At 44.1% G+C, this 19,372-nt stretch overlaps 1 protein-coding gene across 1 annotated transcript in view; it reads right to left on the bottom strand.

The window, feature by feature from the left end:
* The window catches only part of INPP4B (inositol polyphosphate-4-phosphatase type II B), a 373,171-nt gene that overhangs the window by 33,930 nt on the left and 319,869 nt on the right, over positions 1-19,372 (bottom strand). The window contains exon 24 of the mRNA XM_015417726.1: positions 12,419-12,531. Coding sequence (XP_015273212.1) covers positions 12,419-12,531 — 113 coding nt within the window. The remainder of the gene's footprint in view (positions 1-12,418; positions 12,532-19,372) is intronic.

The following is a 19,372-nucleotide window of genomic DNA, read 5'->3' as shown; positions in this document are numbered from 1 at the left end:
GGAAATCACATTTTTAATGTTCTCCCATTTAAAAGCTCTCTGTCAATTAAAAATTAGCACATTAAAGTAAAAGATTTTAACCTTGCTTTTTGCATGGTGTGCTATTTTTCTACTGACAAGAAATTTAGGGGAACTGGAAAAAGTAATCCTTCACTTGTAGTCTGAAGTAGTACAGTCCATTCCACACCACATTTTCTATCATCGCATTCTATTCCATGCCTAGATGAGGACTCTGATAAAAGGGGATTAGCCAAATTAATGAAGCATAGTTCCACGAATGGCTATTAGCCATGATGAAAAAATACAACCTTTATGCTCAGGGAGAGGCTTCGTATACCTTCTGGAGCATCTGAGAAGGAGGAGGAGGAGGAGATGATTGGGAGTCTCAGAGTGGCTTACAAACTCCTTTCCCTTCCCCTCCCCACAAAAGACATCCTGTGAGGTAGGTGGGTCTGAGAGAGTCCTTTCCAGAACTGACCTTGAGAGAACAGCTCTGAAAGAACTATGGCTTGCCCAAGGTCATCCAGCAGCTGCAAGAGGAGTGGGGAATCAAACCTGGTTCTCCCAGATTAGAGTCCATACACTTAACCACTGGGAAAGATTGAAGGTCAAAGAAGACGGGGGCGGCAAAGGATGAGATGGTTAGACAGTGTCATAGATGCAACGAACATGAAATTGAGCAAACTTCAGAAGACGGCGGAAGACAGGAAGGCCTGGCGTGATCTGGTCCATGGGGTCGTGGAGAGTCAGACTCGACTGTGCGACTGAACAACAACAACGTACCCAATATACTGATTGCGGCACACAGGATGCTATGCTAGATGGACCAGTGGTCTAACCCAGCAGGGTTCTTCTTATGTTCTTCTGTGGGCAGAGATCTAAACAATTCTTTGTGTGGAAAACTCCCTATGAAGAAATCTGGGGATTTCTCAGTTCCCAAATACTTGTTCAGCCATAATAACTCCCCTCCCAAAATGATAACTTGCATATGAAAATGAGCCATTCCAGGCAATACATCACAGGCAAATCTCAGGGGGGAATCTTAATAATTCTGAGATCCTGGGGGAAAACCAGAATAACTGCCAACCCCTGGAAATACCTTGACTGCAAGCAAAGGCAGGCAGGCAGGTGTTGCAGCAAGTTGGCCGCCTAATACCCACAAATGGGTGAATGGAGGTGAGCAGCTGTCACTGTGAGTAGGTGGCCAGCAATGAGCATCTGCTGCCACAAGTGGGCAGACCCAGCTCTACGAAGAAGGAGGAGGAGGAGATTGGATTTCTACCCCACCCTTCACTACTGAAAGGAGTCTCAGAGCCACTTACAATCTCCTTTCCCTTCCCCTCCCCACACCAGACACCCTGTGAGGTAGGCGGGGCTGAGAGAGCTCTTTCGAGGACTGCTCATGAGAGAACAGCTCTGAAAAAACTTGTGACTGACCTAAAGTCACACCAGCAGCTGCATGTGGAGGAGTGGGGAATCAAACCCGGTTCTCCCAGACTAGAGTCTGCACTCTTAACCACTATGCCAAACAGGCTCTCACCAAACCACTACACCAAACAAGAGTCTGCTCCTCTTCCTTTTCATCCTCTACTGAGGGTGGGGCCATGGGTAGGCCAGGGTTCTTTCCAGGGCTGCTTTTGGCACTCAGCCCACCCCTGATGACTGTGGCAGCCTGAGGGGGGCATCTCACTGCCCAACAGCTGATTTCCACAGCTGCTGCCCTCAAGCCACTGCCACCCACTGCAACTCCAGAAAGAGGCCTGCAGTGGCAGTGCCATGGCAGCTGGGTGACCAGGAGCCCTCCAGCACAGCCCCTCCAGTGCAGGGCCCGGGGCAGCTACCCTGACTGCCCTGTGGCTCAGAACGCCCCAGTGAAGCTTTTATACCAATCACTTGTACGAAAAGTATTTTCAGCAGGGGCAGTTCAGCAGCAAATAGTCAAACACAGTAAAGTGACAAGAAATAAGTTGTACTGGTCGAAGAGTTAGTCTTGGGCATAAAGTTCTTGACAATTTTTAGAGAATAAACGTATTTGCGAGTGGGAAAGAAGATGACAGAAAGTGACAGCAACAGAAGGAAGCAGGGGTTTTACATCTACTTCAGAGAGGAAACATCATTTTAATTATTTAGGTATTCACTGCATATAAAAAGTTACAGTAAACTATAGTGCAAAACACACACACACAAACAAACCAAAACCACCACCACCAATCTTGACTTAAAAATAAAACTGAAGTTAACCTGTTACTTTGTCCAGAGGCAAAAACCTTACCCAAACCCATGAGATCACTTGTACATGCTATTACATGAAATATTGTTAGATATTGTTAGTAGCTGTGCACAGGCAAGGAAGAACAAGTCAAGGGCTGTTTGGTTCCTTAGCGTGTGTGTGTATTCAAAACAAGTTTAAGTCCACTGAAAAGTTGTATGAATTGGCTGTCAAAAAATATGCAAGTAATCAGTTGAGGAAACTAGGAGTGTAGGAAGATAAAGATTAAGCAGTCAATCAAGAGGCCATTTTGCGGAAAACTCTTTGGAAAATCTATATATCTAATAACGAAGGCGCCCCCTGTGAGCGGATATCTAAATCCGCACATCGGGGGCACCTGGGGGGAAGGGAGATTTTCCTGCACACTTGGGGCAGTCCCCAGGTGTGCACAAAAATCTAAAAAGTAGAAAAAATATAGGGGGGATATTTAAATCCCCCCAAAAGTAGAAGAGCCTTCCCAGAGCAGGGAACGCTCTGGGAACTCTGCAGTGGGCTGGCGGTTAGAAGCCGCTCAGGCCTCGCCGCAGGAGCGGGGGGGGGAGGAGGAGATCAGCAGCGGTGGAGGAGACCGCCGGAGCCAGGGGGGGAAAGGTAGCGGCTGGAACCCGCTCGGGTCTCGCCGCAGGAGCCGGGGGTGGGGGAGGAGGGGGAGTGGAGGAGACTGGGGACGGGGGGATTGGTGGGCTCGGTGGCTGGCAGCTGCTCAGGCTGCGCTGCCGGTGTCCAGGGATGGGGGGGAAGCTTATCTCCTGCTGCTTCCTCCTGCTGCTGCTGTGCATGGAGCTCTTCCCACCCCCCCACGAGTATCGCGGGTCCCCTTTCTTGTTAGTGTCTAAAATCCATCTTTTATGTAATAGAAACACAATTGCTGGTAAATGTACAGTTCTAAATTCCTAAAAAGTACTGAGGATGACATTAATTTAATATTATTAATTGGCTATGTCATTTTGTTGGACACATATTTTGGCTGAGTTCTAGTATAGCTCCCACTCAAAGGTATTTCAACAGTTAAAACTTTTCTACTAACCATCAAACCAAAAAACCTCAACGCAGAGAACAGAGACATGAAACAGTAGGAGAGCAACCCCCAGATTCTCTAGACCAAAAGCAGCCTACCTAGGCTGGCCCTGGAGCCATCACCGAAGAGACTGAGCTCCCCCCCTGGGTGGGAAGAGACTGCCCCACCTCAGCACCGCCGAGAAGGGAGATTCACGGGAAGTGAAATAAACCTTCCATTCTCTGGTGGTCTGGGGTGGGGAAGTCTGGATATTTGAGACATATAAAAGAAGTATGCCTCAGGAGGGAAATTTGGATCCTTAGCCTGAAAAGGTATGCTGCAGGTCCCTTCTGCCCCTCTAAGTGAATGGGCCATTACTCCCATTGGGGGATCCAGGCCCCTGGCCTTATATGCCAGAAGAATACAACCTCTGAGCCACCTGCTGATGTTAGAAGCAGAAATTCTGTTTCCCAAGGAGGCATGCTTGAAGGACACAAACATGGTGTCTGATTTGCAAAACCCCTTGGTCCAGTCTAAACAGAAACTCAGTGCCCACTTTTCATCTAAATAGAAGAAGAAGAAGAAGAAGAAGAAGAAGAAGAAGAAGAAGAAGAAGAGGAGGAGGAGGAGGAGGAGGAGGAGGAGGAGATTGGATTTATACCCCACCCTTCACTACCAAAGGAGTCTAAGAGCGGCTTACAAACTCCTTTCCCTTCCCCTCCCCACAACAGACACCCTGTGAGGTAGGTGCGGCTGAGAGCGCTCTGACAGAAACCACTCTTTTTCAAGGATGGCTCTTATTCTGGCTGGAACATCTGCAGGGACTTTAAAAAGAAAAGAAAAAAGTGTCTTTGCCTTTTCTTAACTACCAGTTGGACACATAAGAACATAAGAGAAGCCAATGTTGGATCAGGCCAATGGCCCATCTATCAATGGCCCAATAGTCCAACACTCTGTCACACAGTGGCCAAAAAATACCAGGTGCCATCAAGAGGTCCAGCAGTGGGGCCAGGACACTAGAAGCCCTCCCACTGTTGACCCCACCCCGGGCACCAAGAAAAAGTGCATCACCTGCCCCAGCCTGTGAGTTCCTATCTATACCTTGTGGCTTATAGCCACTGATGGACCTCTGCTCCATATGTTTATCCAGTTCCCTCTTGAAGCTGTCCATGCTTGTAGCCGCCGCCACCTCCTGTGGCAGTGAATTCCATGTGTTAATCACTCTTTGGGTGAAGAAGTACTTCCTTTTATCTGTTCTAACCTGACCGCTCAGCAATTTCATGGAGTGCCCACGAGTTCTTGTACTGTGAGAAAGGGAGAAAAGTATTTCTTTCTCGACCTGCTCTATCCCATGCATAATCTTATAAACCTCGATCATGTCACCCCTCAGCCGTCAAATTTGCAAATATATTGCAAATGTATATGCCACCAATTAGTCAATGATAGCTTTTTCTGGCGATTAAATCATTTTATACGGGTGCATGTTATAAGTTATTGCAATATATAACTCTATAAAGTTAGCACAAGAAAGTAACCCAAGACCGTCTAATAAAGGGGTGGCCATACTTGCTTAATGTAACAGCCACACAGGATAAATGTCATATGTTTGAGAGCTGGAAGACATGAATACCACACACACATTTTTATTGAAAAATATGCAAATTTGCTTTTTATTAACATTAAATTAGACTGTGTGAAAGACCACATGTGCTGCAGTTTGGCCACCCCTGGTCTAATATATGATCAAAGAGGAACAATATGGGCAAAGAGAAAACATGTTATCTTCCATTTTGATTAAGAGATCAACAGTAAAAAGGACCACTGGAAAATACAGTGGGTTTGAATAAGTAACTAGTGAAACTGAATTGAACAGGGAAATTACAGTGTCATTCTAAGCAAAGTTACGCCCTTCCGAGTCCATTCAGTTCAGTGATCTACATTATTTCATTGCATTTGTCATTGTGACTGATAATATAGGGGACATCCCCACCCACAATATTCAAATGCTTAATGTACTGTGAGAGAATGAAATGCCAGAGGAGCAGCTGGAATAAATTGATAAACTGAAAAGCAACTTATACCAAGAGTAGAATTTTAAGGGACTTTAAAAACCACTTTAATACATAATTTGCAATTTCTCATTGTAGCTGACATTGAAAATCTGGGTCTTGGACAGATCTTAAAATGTCACATAACAGAATCACTTGAATACCTGTGGGGGGGGGGGATCCAGCTACAAAACACCTTTTCTAGTTGGTAGAGCTGAACAAAATCCACATAAGTGGATAATATAAAATCATACACACACACATGCACACAATGTCAATTTTGAAGCACCATGATCAAAAGCACCTACAAAGAGAAACTGCATCTATGTAATCAACTGTCCATTAATGTGCCTCAAAGCACATTGATTTTAATGGACTAAGTCAAGGATCACAGGTATAAAATTAATAATAGTTCTGTATTCATGATCCTGAATAAAGGATGATAATGGATTAAAATTAAACAGGCCAGTCCTTTCCATTTGTTAAGTTATCCTAAGCACTAGTAAAGACCTGACCCAAAGATATAAAGCTACATCTTAGGTAAAGCAAATGTGACACAGTTCTTCTGCCCCTATGTCTCAAAACCTCTCCATCTGCCCTTATTATACCTTTTGGCTGATGGAAATTTATACCAGTGATAGGCTGGCAGAAGTTTACGCCCACATTCTTATGATAGTGGGCTACATACTACATACTGCAGGTTTACTCAGAAACGTCCAATTTTATTCAGTGGGGAAAGCATTTTTAAGTAAGTATTCATTTTCATTCATTCAGTTTATTAATGCTCACAGACCGATTGGTCATAAACAAACTGAGAAAGATACAAAATGCATAATTATAATTATAATATTTTATAGTATGATAGAGGCCTGTCTATGTCACCCAAATCTACCAAGTTTCTAAAAAGTGGTTGAAAACAATTTCTTTAAGTATCTAAAATGTACAAGTTAGTCACAATTTTCTTCTTCTTTAAATCTTCTTAATTAGTGTAGTTAACTAGCAAATCAAAAATCAAAAGCTTTTATCTTTGCCATTGGATTATGTACCATCTCACCAAACGTTAAAGAGAAAACAACTGTAATTCTAAGAAAGGTAATTTGTGATAGAACATTATCCGAACAATACTGATATCCTTAATAACACAATTAAAGGATGTGCCCCGACTCAGGCACCTTATTTACACAAAAACACAATTGTAAGTTTTGTTAGTGTCAGTTTCATGAGAGCAATTAGCTAACAGTTACACCTTACATTGTGCAGATAGATTCAGGTGGGTACCTGTATTGGTCTGAAGCTGCAGAACAAAGTTTGAGTCCAGTGGCACCTTTAAGACCAACAAAGTTTAATTCAAGGTATAAGCTTTTGTGTGCACACACACTTCTTTAGATATCTTGCACTTCTTCAGAAAAGATAGCTGAAGAAGTATGTATGCACACGAAAGCTTATAACGTTGGTCTTAAAGGTGCCACTGGACTCAAACTTTGTTCACCTTATTTATTTATTACATTTATACCCCGCCTTCCCAGCCATGGCCGGCTCAGGGCGGCTTACAACAGCATAAAAACAACAATAAATATTATAATAATCATAAAACCGTATAACAATCACAACATTAAAAGGTGCTAACAATAATAATCCAATTACCACTAAACAGATAACATTACATTTGGGATGGCGCTCAGACTTTCGTGCCATCCTAGGGGTCTATCCCGATCTGCTATTGTACGGATGGCTCAGGCTGCTTTAAAAATTTCAGGGAACAGGGCATTATCCCCCAGGGTGGCTCCTAATTGGACGCCTGGCAGAACATCTCCGTCTTGCAGGCCCTGCGGAACTGCATAAGGTCCTGCAGGGCCCTGATCTCCTCCGGGAGCTCATTCCACCAGAGAGGAGCTGCCACCAAGAAAGCCCTGGCCCTGATTATAGCTAGCCTGGCATCCTTTGGTCAGGGAAGGGTGAGTCGGTGTTGAGGCCCTGATTGCAGTGTTCTCTGGGGAACATGTGGGGAAAGGCGGTCCCTCAGGTATGTAGGTCCCTGATCATAAAGGTCTTTAAAGGTAAGAACCAGCACCTTAAAGCGAATTCAGTATGCTATCGGTAGCCAGTGCAGTGCCTTCAGCACAGGCTGAATGTGCTCCCGTATTGGGAAGCCCATCAACAGCCTGGTTGAAGCATTTTGCACCAGCTGTAGCTTCCGAATTTGTGATAAGGGCAGCCCCATGTAGAGAACATTACAGTACAACCTTGAGGTGACCATCGCATGGATCACCGTTGACAAGTCGTTGTGTTCAAGGAAGGGAACCAGCTGCCTAATCAGCCGAAGAAGATAGAAGGCCAACTTGGCAGTGGCTGTTACCTAGGCCTCCATTGTTAAGGAGGCATCCAGGAGCACTCCCAACCTCCGGCGCTGGCGCTAACGGAGCCCTATTGAAGGTCGGGAGTGGGATCCCTACCCTTGGTCCACCCCGACTCAGGCACAGGACCTCCGTCTTCATCAGGTTCAGTTTCAACCGGCTCAGCCTAAGCCAACCAGCCATGTCTTGTAACACCCAGTCAAGATCTTCCAGTTTGGAGTCGGACTGGCTGCCCAACAACAGAAAGAGCTGGGTGTCATCAGCGTACTGGTGACACCCCAGCCCATGTCTCCATGCAATCTGGGTAAGGGGACGCATGTAGATGTTAAATAACATTGGGGACAGCACCGCCCGCAGAGGCACTCCACAATCAAGTGGGTGCCTTCAGGAAAGCTGTTCCCTCAGCGCCATCCTTTGTCCCCGGCCTTGGAGGAAGGAGACAAGCCATTGCAAAGCAGGCCCCTGAATTCCAACGCTGGTGAGGCAGTGGGCCAGTAGCTGATGGTCGACAGTGTTGAATGCAGCTGACAGGTCCAACAACAACAGAACTGTCACTCTGTCTCGATCCAGATGCCTCCGGAGATCATTTGTGAGGGCGACCAGAGCCTTCTCCGTCCTGTGACCTGGGCGAAAGCCGGACTGGAAGGGATCTAGGATGGAAGCATCATCCAAAAAGCTCTGCCACAGCTCTCTCTATTAACTTGCCCAGATAGGGCAAGTTGGAAACTGGCCGATATTTCGCCAATTCGGCCGGATTCAGAGATGGTTTTTTAAGGAGAGGATGTACCACTGTTTCCTTAAGCGCTCCTGGGAACAGTCCCTCCGAGCAGTGGTCGTTTCATAGAAAAAGAGCTAGGGGAACTCATTAGCATAACTCATTAGCATATGCCATACCCCCTGACATCACCGGAAGTGACCCATCCACTGGTCCCTTGTCCTACAGTTACGAGACACTGTTAAATAAACAAAATATTAAAAGAGTGCCAATGTTTTCAGCATGTTTTTATTTTAAGAAAAAACCTTTTCCTGTCTGTGTCCTTTATGAAGTTTCTATCTCCGCTACCGGTCATGACCTTTTTACGACACACACGCGCCCGGCCCTTCATCACAAATGAGTGCCACACCCCAGTTTTAAGCTATTAAGAGTCTGGCTCAATCCTTAAAAGGAATTAAACTTTGGTTGGATAACAAGTATTGCGCGTAGAGCCGCCCCATCCCCGCTTCAAAATGTCCAGAATTGCTCCCGTTTCAGCGGTGCACAAAAAGGGCGCCTCTGAGAAGGAGACAGGGAAGCCCCACAGAGCCCCCCGCCCAGCCAGGGGCCGAAGTGCGCAGGCCGGGACCGCTCTCGGCAGGGCCCTCAGGCGATGGGAAGCAGAAGGCTGAGGGCGGGGCCGGGGCTGGAAGGAAGAGCCACTCTGGGCCGCCTCGGCGTCCATCACCCGGCAGCATTGCTAGGGCGCCCGGAAGTGCCTCCTGCTTGGTCTCCGTGGCAACGGCCATGGTGGCCCGCCGGCGACAAAGGGCCTCAGCTCCGCTCGGCGCGCCTCTCGATCTCCCTCTCTCGCTGAAGGGCGGGAAGCCGTGGCAGCAGGAGCAGCACCAGGGGCCCCGTGCAGCGCCACAGCCCTCCGCTTGCCTCCCGCCCTGGGGCCAGAAGGCCGCCGCCGCCACGTGCCCAAGGCGGGACCCCACGGGTGGGCTGGCGGAGGAGTGGGCTCACTCGCTGCCTGCCTGGCCGGGCGGGGCCTGGCGGGTGAGGGGCTTGGCTCTCCCTCTTCTCCTCCTTCTCGGCGGCGCTGCCGGTAGCCGGGTGCTCTGGTGCCGGGCATGGCTGGGCCGGCCATCCGGATTGTGGACCAGCTCATTCTGGAGAAGGACTATGACGAGATCTACATCCCCAGCGCGCAAGGCGGGGGCGGCGGGTGCCCCTCCCCCCGCACCTCACCCGGGGGGACTGCAATCCCCTGCAATCCCCCCGAATTGACCTCTGCCTCCGAGAGGGACTTGTTGACTATTTCCCTGAGGGCACCTTGAAACCCCTTGCATTGTGGTTTGTTAGATTCAACAAAAATAAAACAACTATATAATTAAATATAGCTTTGTATGATACAAGATAAAGAAGTTAATTGGGCATTTCTTTTTTAAAGGCTACTGTTTATTGATAAAGAGTAATGTAATTTTAGGCAGAAAGGCGCTCTCAGATTCAGTGGTTTTCTATATCTTTTAAACTCTATAACCTTTTTACTTATCTGATTTCTTTTCTAAACGATGTCTATTCTGATTCAAAACTCCAAATTCTTTACTAGCAAAATGCAAATTGTGTGTTCAGAATAAATTAACTCACACCTGTATGCACTGCTCTCTAAAATTTATGTTGATTCCAATATTTGGGAATTTACAGACTTTGGCAAAGACTAAAATGGGGGGGGGAACAAGAGAAGAAGATCTCTAAATCTGGAGAATGTACAGTGGGACAGGGGATTGATCAATACAGCAGAAGAGAGTAAAATGATTAATTACGTGTTTATCCCATCCTTCCTTCAAGCAGCTCAGGATGGAATGAACTTTCTTCCATTCATTCTCACACCAGCTCTCTGACAGATTAGGCTGAATGTAAGGCTAAGTGAGGATGAGACAGGATGAATGTAAGGCTGAATTTCGTTGGGAAAGTTAGGTTGAATGTTGGTTAGGTTGAGTGAAGGTGACCCAAAGTCACCCAGTGAGCTTCACAGAAGAACTGGGTTTTCCTCCCTTCAATGGTACATCTTTATTGGCCATAGTCCTAAGCCTAACCCCACTAATATATATATTTTTTAAATCTCCCTTTTCCCTTCTAAGTCCACCCTAATTATATTTATTTTTTATTTTATGCTGATTATTAAAAGATAAGAAGCCAAGGGTTTATTAACATTTAGATTCTTATCCTGCAGAAGAACGGAAAAACTTTGATTATTGCTCATAAACTCATCCTTCTCTAGCATTGGGGTTATCCATCTCTCTCTCTCTTCACTAAATAAAGGACGTTAGTGAACCAAGGTGCCTATGTTCCCTACAAAAGCACCACCGTCCTGAAATAGGGACTCCAGCAAATTGGCCTTTTACTTTTGGTGATGGTATGACATTTAATCTGGCAGCCCAAAAAATACCGCAGTATCTGGACATAGTCCATAACAGAAGGGTTACTGGAGGTTCTAGTTTATCATAGGAAAGACAACATACCCTTCTCGCTCTCAGATGTGTACTTCTAAAATATAATTCTAATAACTGTTTTTTAACCTGTGCCAATTAGGGATGTGTGCTCGGTATATACTGAGCTGAATAAATACCAAAAAAATATTTTTCAGTGATCTGTATTTGGCTACTAAAACAGCCGTGCCCAAATAAAAGCCAATATTATTCAACACTTATTTGGGCACAGCTAGAAGGCATTTAAGGAGCTGCAGTGGCTCAAGTGGTTAAGACGCTGAACTGCAGGCTGGAAGGTCGGTAGTTCAGCAGCTTGAGACCCAAGTGCCACATGACAGAGTGAGCTCCCATCTCTGGTTCCAGCTCCTGCCAACCTAGCAGTTTGAAAGGAAGAAATTGAAAGTAATTTATTTATTTATTTATTATTATTTTATCCCGCCCTCCCGGCCAAGACCAGTTCAGGGCGGCTTACAAACGGATAACATTCCCATAATACAATCACAATAAAATCACATACATAAATACAGCATTAAAATTCCAACAAGATAAAGTGCTAGCAACATTTATCATATTCCGATTGACTCTTCGGCCTTCTGCAGCTATCTCAGGTCATTGGCACAGGCTGTGTTTGAGAGACCTGCAGGCCAGGGCTCCACTAGAGTAGATACTAATTGTTGGCGGTGGAGGTGGTAGTGGTGGCGGCTCCAAAGATACCGCTTCGGTGGGAAGGTAACAGCATTTCGTGTGCCTTGGCATTTAGTCATGCCAGCCACATGACCATGGAAATGTCTTCGGATAGTGCTGGCTCTTCGGCTTGAAAACGGAGATGAGTACCACAATCCTAGAGTCAGATTTGATTGGCTTTCGAGCAAGGGAAACCTTTACCTTTACCTAAAAGGCATTTAAAGAGACCACAGTCTCTTTAAGTTCCTTCTGAGTTTCCTGAATATTTACCCAAATCCCAATACAAAACCGATATTGGTATCTGGGAATATTCAAGAATACCGATATTTTCCGGGTCCAATAGAACTGAGTAAGAGTCACACCAGAAGTATGGAGACAGGAATTGCCATGCTGTCTTTCAAGAAAAAAAAAATTCTTAGTAGACCTTGTCACTTCACAGTAATACAAAGGCTTTATATTTCTCTTTATAGCTAAGTTTTCCATGCCATTACTATTCCATGCCATTACTATCATCTATACTGACATGTGGCAGCATTCCCTGATTAGAACCCATTTATACAAAGGGAAAAAAAAGTTATAAATGTACAGCCAAGAACCACTTAAGTGGAATCCCTAGTACTGGATATGCTCCTGGTAACTGAAATAGAGAAGTAAAAACAGTGGCTTAGGAAAAACACAGCAGTATAGTGGTTTTGATTAGACTATGCAGCTAATGAACTACTATTAACATGAATGCTTGTAAGTAAAGGAAGTTTAGGGTAACTGACCTAGCAAACTTACAAGCTAAATGTTAGTAACTTTCAACTGTTTTAGTGCTATTCACTTTAACAAGCTGGAATAAAATGGAATAAAACTGTTTTAAGGTGAGGCTTCTTACCATTGCAGCCAGCCACATGATTTCTACATTCTTTCTTTTTTTAGCCTGAATATTTTGATGCAGATTTTCTAGTAATCCTTTTAAGTCATTCTGTTCTTGAAAATGTGGTAGGCCTGGAAAGGAAAAGGAAGCAGCTAGTGATAATAGTTATGTTGAGCTGAGGGCCTACTATGCACGGGTGTTTTCCCTCACTTTCACTGTGCATGTCTGTTAGGTTTTCTTTGTCATTCTGCATTGATTTTCCTCCCTTCAGTGCTCAGTTTGCTTTCTGGTTGCTGTTTCCCCGGGTTTTCTAAGAGTGCTTTTGTGCCAATTTCCCCCTTGTTTTGCTTCCAAGCCGAAGGTAATTTAAAAACATACAGATTCCCTTGGATACCCCCCATTTATCCCACCTCCCGAAGGTCACTCCCCACCCACATTGAGATTCTTCCACCCATTCTGCACCTCCTGCCATTCTCCCCTTTCATCAGTATACAAGCTCCATTTCCCCCTTGTTTTTAAATTTTATTTTTTTTTACAAGTGGCATGAGTCTAGTGATATGAGACTATTGCTAGTCTTTGATCACTGAATTTAAAAAAATTAAAACAATAAGGGAAAGTTTAAAAGAAGAAGAAGAAGAAGAGATTGGATTTATACCCCGCCCTTCACTACCCAAAGGTGTCTCAGAGCAGCTTACAAACTCCTTTCCCTTCCCCTCCCCACAGCAGACACCCTGTGAGGTAGGTGGGGCTGAGAGAGCTCTTGACAGAAACTGCTTTTTTTCAAGAACAGCTCTTATCAGAACTACGGCTTGCCCAAGGTCATCCAGCCAGGTGCAAGTGGAGTGGGGAATCAAACCCGGTTCTCCCAGATTAGAGTCTGCGCACTTAACCACTACACCAAACTGGCTCTGCATGAGGTTGCATGAGGTTGCTGCATGAGGTTGAGTTCCCTTCTGGTATTGACTTGAAGGGGGATTGGAGAGGCACAAACAGCAGTGTCCCCAGTGCAAAAAAAAAAAAAGAGAGAGAGAGAGGATTTCAGTGCTGCATGCAAACAAAATAAAGGGGAGACTGTCAGTGCAGAATGAAATTGACATGAGATGTAAAGAGAGAGAGAGACACTGGGATGGGAAGCCTAAAGCTTTGAAAACATTTCCCCCTTTAATGCTTTAGTGAACAAAGTTTGGGAGGGGGCATTTTGGCAGCCTCTGGAAGCCTAACATTAAAATGACAGCTGAGCCACATGGACCTTCTGTGAACCACCAAACTTAAAAATTGTTTGGGATCAATCCATTTGAGATCAATCCATCTGCACAGGACAGGCTTTAAAAAATTGCCAAGATCACAACCAGTGTGCAGGATCAAACTAGAGAATCACAAAGAGAAAACCACACAAATTTGCAAGGAAGGGCAGGAAATTAGCGTCACTATGCAACTGAGCTAGAGCATCAGTAAAAATACCCCCCTATTTTTTTCAATATAGTGGCACAAGACTGAAAAAGCTCTCCAGAAGACTCTTCCCCCATACAAATTGCAGCCCTGTGCAAAGTGTGGTGGAGTTGCAGCTGACTTTGTACATGGGTGCATGTGCACACACATATATTGCCAATGATCACAGCTTGCAATGCCAGTGTCAGTAGGTACTACCGTGCATTCTGTACACCCTACATATCCCCCTATTTTATGAGATTGTGTGCCTCTTTCCCATTTTTCACAGTGGCTGATAACTCAGCAGAGCATCCCCTAGTGCTCTGCAGCTGCTTGTCAGTTTAAAAAAAAATCTTGTCAATTTCAATTTCGGGTTCCCCCTCCTTCCCTGCATTCCCTTCTGTTCCCTTTCATTCAACCAACTAATGCTAAAATGCATGTGCAAAACCTGAACTGTGATAGGGCGTAATTTTTTAAAACTTTGGACAACACCCCCCACATGTCACAAGTGACATTCCACCCCGACTTAGGAACATGTATTTTTAAAAATTGTAACTGTAGGAAAAAGAATGGTACATAAGGCAGGTTCAGAATCTGAAGTCAAGATTAAAGGCTACAGCTCTGAAAATGTGCAGTAAGATGTGCGTGCGTAATGGGCCGAGGATTTCTTCACTAAAGAAGATCTTCAACAGTGTAAAGTCTCATTTGGAATTCATGAGCATTTTCATCAAACATAGCAATGCCATCGTTTAATGACTGAGAAAACAATTTTGCTACCGAAGGGCTTTCTTTTGATGCACCAAACATCTTCAGTATTTGTGATCAGAATGGGAATAGGAAGAGTTCCACAACCTACTACTTCTTGCCTGTTCCATCTTGTCACCATCCTGTCACCCCTTTCTTGTGCTGATCTTTGCACTTTCACAGTATCTTTGTGCAAAGAACAGATGATCAATTGGGAGCAAACGAAAGACAAGGGCCCCAGTCACACTGGGGGGAAAGGTGCGGCTGAAGTGTGGCTTTTTTGAGCCGCATCAAAAGAGAAGTGCGGTGGCAGGATCAGACAGATCCCCCGAACCACTGCGCAGTTGCTCCCCGGCATGATCAGATGATGGGGGGAAGCCACAGACGGGTGAGCGAGGCGAGCCCTTTGCGCATGTGTGCGCCTGCGCAGTTTGGCAGGGGGCCTTGCATGCTGCCGGAGACGGGCGATCCGGCGATCCCACGGCCGCCCCTGCTGCAGATTTTCTGGTAAGTAGTAGTGTTTTGTAGGGTTTTTTTAAATCTGCATCTTCGGCCAGAAGAGATGGATCGGGGACAGGTGTGCGCCGCTTCCCAGATGTTGCGGTGTGATCGCGCCCACTTGATGTGCCCCTGATCCGTCCCTCTCGCAGATCAAAGCCTGCCATGTGACCGGGGCCAAGGAATGTTTTTTTTAAAAAGAATCTACACACAGGCTGGTAGGACAATTTATAAGGTACGTCTGTGATGGTGACAAGGTTGAAGTACATAGTGTTCCTTATGGTGACTTTGTCCAGGCAATGGTAATATGGGAAAGTTAGAACCTGTTTTATATTGTACTGGGGGGGGGGGGGAGGATCCAAAAAAGAGTCTAACCCACACAAATTATTTATCTGCTTCCAAAACCAAACAAGGAGCAGTGCCTGTCTTTTCCTCCACAATGAAGCCAGGACAGCAGCAGTAGTATCTCTCTCCTCCGTCTCCTAATAGTGCACGGTCGATGCCTGCACAGGAGGAGCACAGAACTGCTTTCTTAGTTTCAGCCTTACTTCCAATTGGCTGGAGAACCCGGCCCCAGCTAATCTCATCCTGTGACTTACCTGAACTGGAGAAGGGGCCAGGACAACATATTCACAGTTCTATGGCTGTGAATGCATTTTTTTTTTTGAGGGAGGACAACAACACTGAAATAGAGTACCGACGAGCACACTGCCCAGGAGTAGCAGCCATGGCAGTTCTTCATGAATGGCAGAACAAACCAGATGTGATTCTTACTCTTTAGAGCAACAGCTAAACCTCACAGAGGATCAATACTTTTCCTGCTTCATTTCCCATTTTTACAATCCACTTGGATTAAATGGAAAGCCATTTTCTAGGTTCTGATCCAAAGTTCAAATCTCACAGTAAACTCAAGTTAATATTTTTCAGTAGTATTTACCAAGGGCTCTACACTGCAAAAGTAAAGTATTAAGTAATTAGTTTGGTCATGATCCAGAAGGCACAGCATTCATATATACAATAAAGACTTTGAAAAAGTCAGCTCTCATCAGCTGCCTCCCCCCCCCCCCAAGCCTTCAAACAGCCTTTAAATTCTCCCAAGATGATAAAGCCTCTTGACATTTTGGTTGGAGAAGATTAAAGGGCGGCTGTGTATGTCTGCTGGATCATAGCCTGTAGGAATAATCCACTGAATATCTAAGAAGGGGGAAAAGACCATTTGTGCCTATGATATCACCAAATGGCAACATCAAAGGATTTAATTAGAGACAAGGCAATATCCTTATATCTAAGATAAATCTTATGACACTTTGTAATCTTAGTTGCTAGCAAGTATAACCTATCATAAGCACTTCTTGCAGTGAGTTTTACTGGTAAGCTCTGCTGCAAGAAGGCAACACCCAAAAGTGAGAAGAAGAAATGGTTGGTTTGAGTAGGCAATTAGAAAACCACAGAGTTTTAAGAATGATTTCTACAAGTCTTTTTTTGTACTCAAAAATAAAGTACATTCTTGCAGATTCTAAACTTTTAATGCTGACAACCAACCCCTTAAAACAAACATTCTTTCAGAGATATTTAATGAGATCTGTAATAACATTAATTTCTAAAACTGGCATTGTTGCTGCATCCATTCCTCAAATGGGCTTTCCATACCATTAATAAATATGTCACAAAATTCTTAAGATATTTATATGAAGGCTAGTTAACCCTAAAGCTGAGGACAGTGGGCACTTTGCTGCCTAGTGATAGTGTGCTTTCATTTGGTTTAAACTGAAATTTGCTAGCAATGGACTTTATATGGTGGGAACAATGACGGGTGTTAGATGCTGAAAGAGTCAAGACTGAGGTAGCAAGCCTTGGGGCGAGTGACTGTATTGTCATAAGGCACTGTCCAATCAGCAAGAATTAGCCAAACAAATCTTGAATGTGTTAATAAAAATACATAGAACTGGGTTTTTCCAATCTAAACCTGTTTATAGTGAATTAGTTAAATGCTTAAAATATACAAGCAACGTTCAGAATGCCTGAACAGCAACTCTGCTTATTTTACTTGAAGCTAAACGTTCCATTACTTTGGTTAAACAAAGATTGGGCTCTGCAGTTGAAGATTAGCTTTGCAGGAGATTGGCTGTCAGAGGATGTCCTCATTAGTATGTTTCAAACAACTTATTGGATCACTAAACATCAAGATACTGACTTGCTAAAGCAATCCTCCCTGGACTATTTGCACATCTAACTCTAATTTGTTCTCTTTCCTAAAAAAATCTTTATTCTCCAAAGGAAGTCTGCTTGTCAAGTCTGGAGAGTTGGGCTTGGGGGGAAATAATTAGAGAAGCTGGACCTGCTCAATTTCTATCAGGGCATTTACTGCTAAATTCCACTTGTTCAATGAACATCTGTATATCAGCTCACTCACACGATTTAACTGAAATCTGGGCAGCTTGCACATTCTCTAAACCCAATTACATACCAGTAGAACAAATTGTATAATTTTTTAAGAACAGATTTTCCATGCTTTGCCATGATAGAATACTACTCATTGGATAACCATCAGAACCACATTTCCCCCCTCTCTTCTTCTCTGCAGGTAGTCAATTTTTTGTGGTATCAGAAACATGGGAAAATACCCCATTATTCTTGAAGAATCTTCTGAAAGTTCTTTTTGGAAACTTCATTAGCAAGAATTTGGTCTAAAGCTACTGTACCAATTTTGCTACCTTCAGGCTAAAGAGTCTCCCTTATATAGCACTTAGATTTCCACTCACTTTCCGATTACAGAGATGTCTATTTCAAATATCAAAGCCAGAACATAGCAGCAAAAGAAAAAAGCAATTTTCTGATTAGCTGTCATGGTAAAAAAAAAAAAAAGTTTAACTTGATTAGCACTAATTCTGGTTGTCACTGAAGATTTCAGCAAGCAACAACCTCCTAACCTACGTGCAGTCTAATTACACTGTTAGGCAGCAAGGACGTAGGTTTTGGCTTCTGTTCAGCAAACGAACCCACAAAACATTGAGTCAGGCCTGTCATATCAGCATGAAGGCAATCTGACACAACAATAATGATTAAAAAATGCCGCACAGCACCAAGAATCACCTGCTTTAAATAAATTCCTGTTGAATAATAACAGTATACTTATATGTAACAGTATATTTGGCAAATGTAATCAGGGTTTAACTTGAACTAGGGCTTATCAGGGTGCAGTACCAGAATATATTCTCAATGCAAAGGCCGGGAAACAGTAGACTGCTTGAGTAAATATATGCAGAAGAGATTCCCAAAGCTACTTGGTGTCGACCAATATTCTCTTATATTTGAAGTATTTGATCATCGTACTCAAACATGAATGAAGCAGGCAATGGGAAAATTAGTTCACCTAGTCTGGCACAGGTAGCAACTATGGCAAAGTGAGTTTCTCCACATCAGCAGTGTTCCCTCTAAGATGAGTTAGTGTGCGTAGCTCAGTCTTTTTAGCCCCGGCTCACACATTTTTGTCTTAGCTCAGGAAGGATGGCTCCAGAGCAAACTAATTTAACTTTAATGGCAGTAGCTCACAAAATAGAATTTTTGCTCACAAGACTCCACAGCTTAGAGGGAGCATTGCACATCACTAACTTGTTTGTTGTGATGTATGAATGCAGCCCTGCTTTCCCTAGAGAGCACCCATGTGCATATCACAAGACGTTAATGCAAAAACAAATATACTGCAGGCAGGAACAAAGATCAACAGAAGAATGGGCTAAGTGGATATGGCAGAAAACTAATTGCAGTGTTAGAATTCTTCATGACTGTGCTGCCTCAGATCCAGAGCAGTGAAGCAGAAAGAAGGAAAGAGGGTTCTATTGATCAACCCAGATGATCTCAAGCTTAATGCAGTCCCTATGAGAAGCAACACCTAAATCTTTACTATATCCTTTAAGAAAAAATAAAATTTCTCTGACATGCTGCACAGTTGTGCAGGTTATAGAAAGAAAAAGGAGCTGTGCACTCTCCGTTTTGTTTTTTAATCCCTAACTAAGTGAGAGAAGAACTATGAAGAGGACTCAGAATCCTCTGGGTTAAGTTCATATCAGAAAGGCGCTACTGGGACTTTGAAGCAGAACACAAATTGCCCAGCCTCATGATCAGTGATCCAACTCCCCAGGACAAGTTGGATGAAACAGAGACTTTTATTACTACAATCATTTTAATTAGTATAATCAAGGCACTTGAGGATAAACTGTAGGAAATAATTTCATAATTAGACTGACTGCACATCAATGAAAACATGCTTTCAATATTATTTCATCTAATCCTTGAGCCAAT

Source organism: Gekko japonicus, unplaced genomic scaffold, assembly GCF_001447785.1.
Source record: "Gekko japonicus isolate JY-2015 unplaced genomic scaffold, Gekko_japonicus_V1.1 scaffold97, whole genome shotgun sequence".
Classification (NCBI taxonomy): domain Eukaryota; kingdom Metazoa; phylum Chordata; class Lepidosauria; order Squamata; family Gekkonidae; genus Gekko; species Gekko japonicus.
This window is presented reverse-complemented; position numbering and strand designations above follow the sequence as displayed.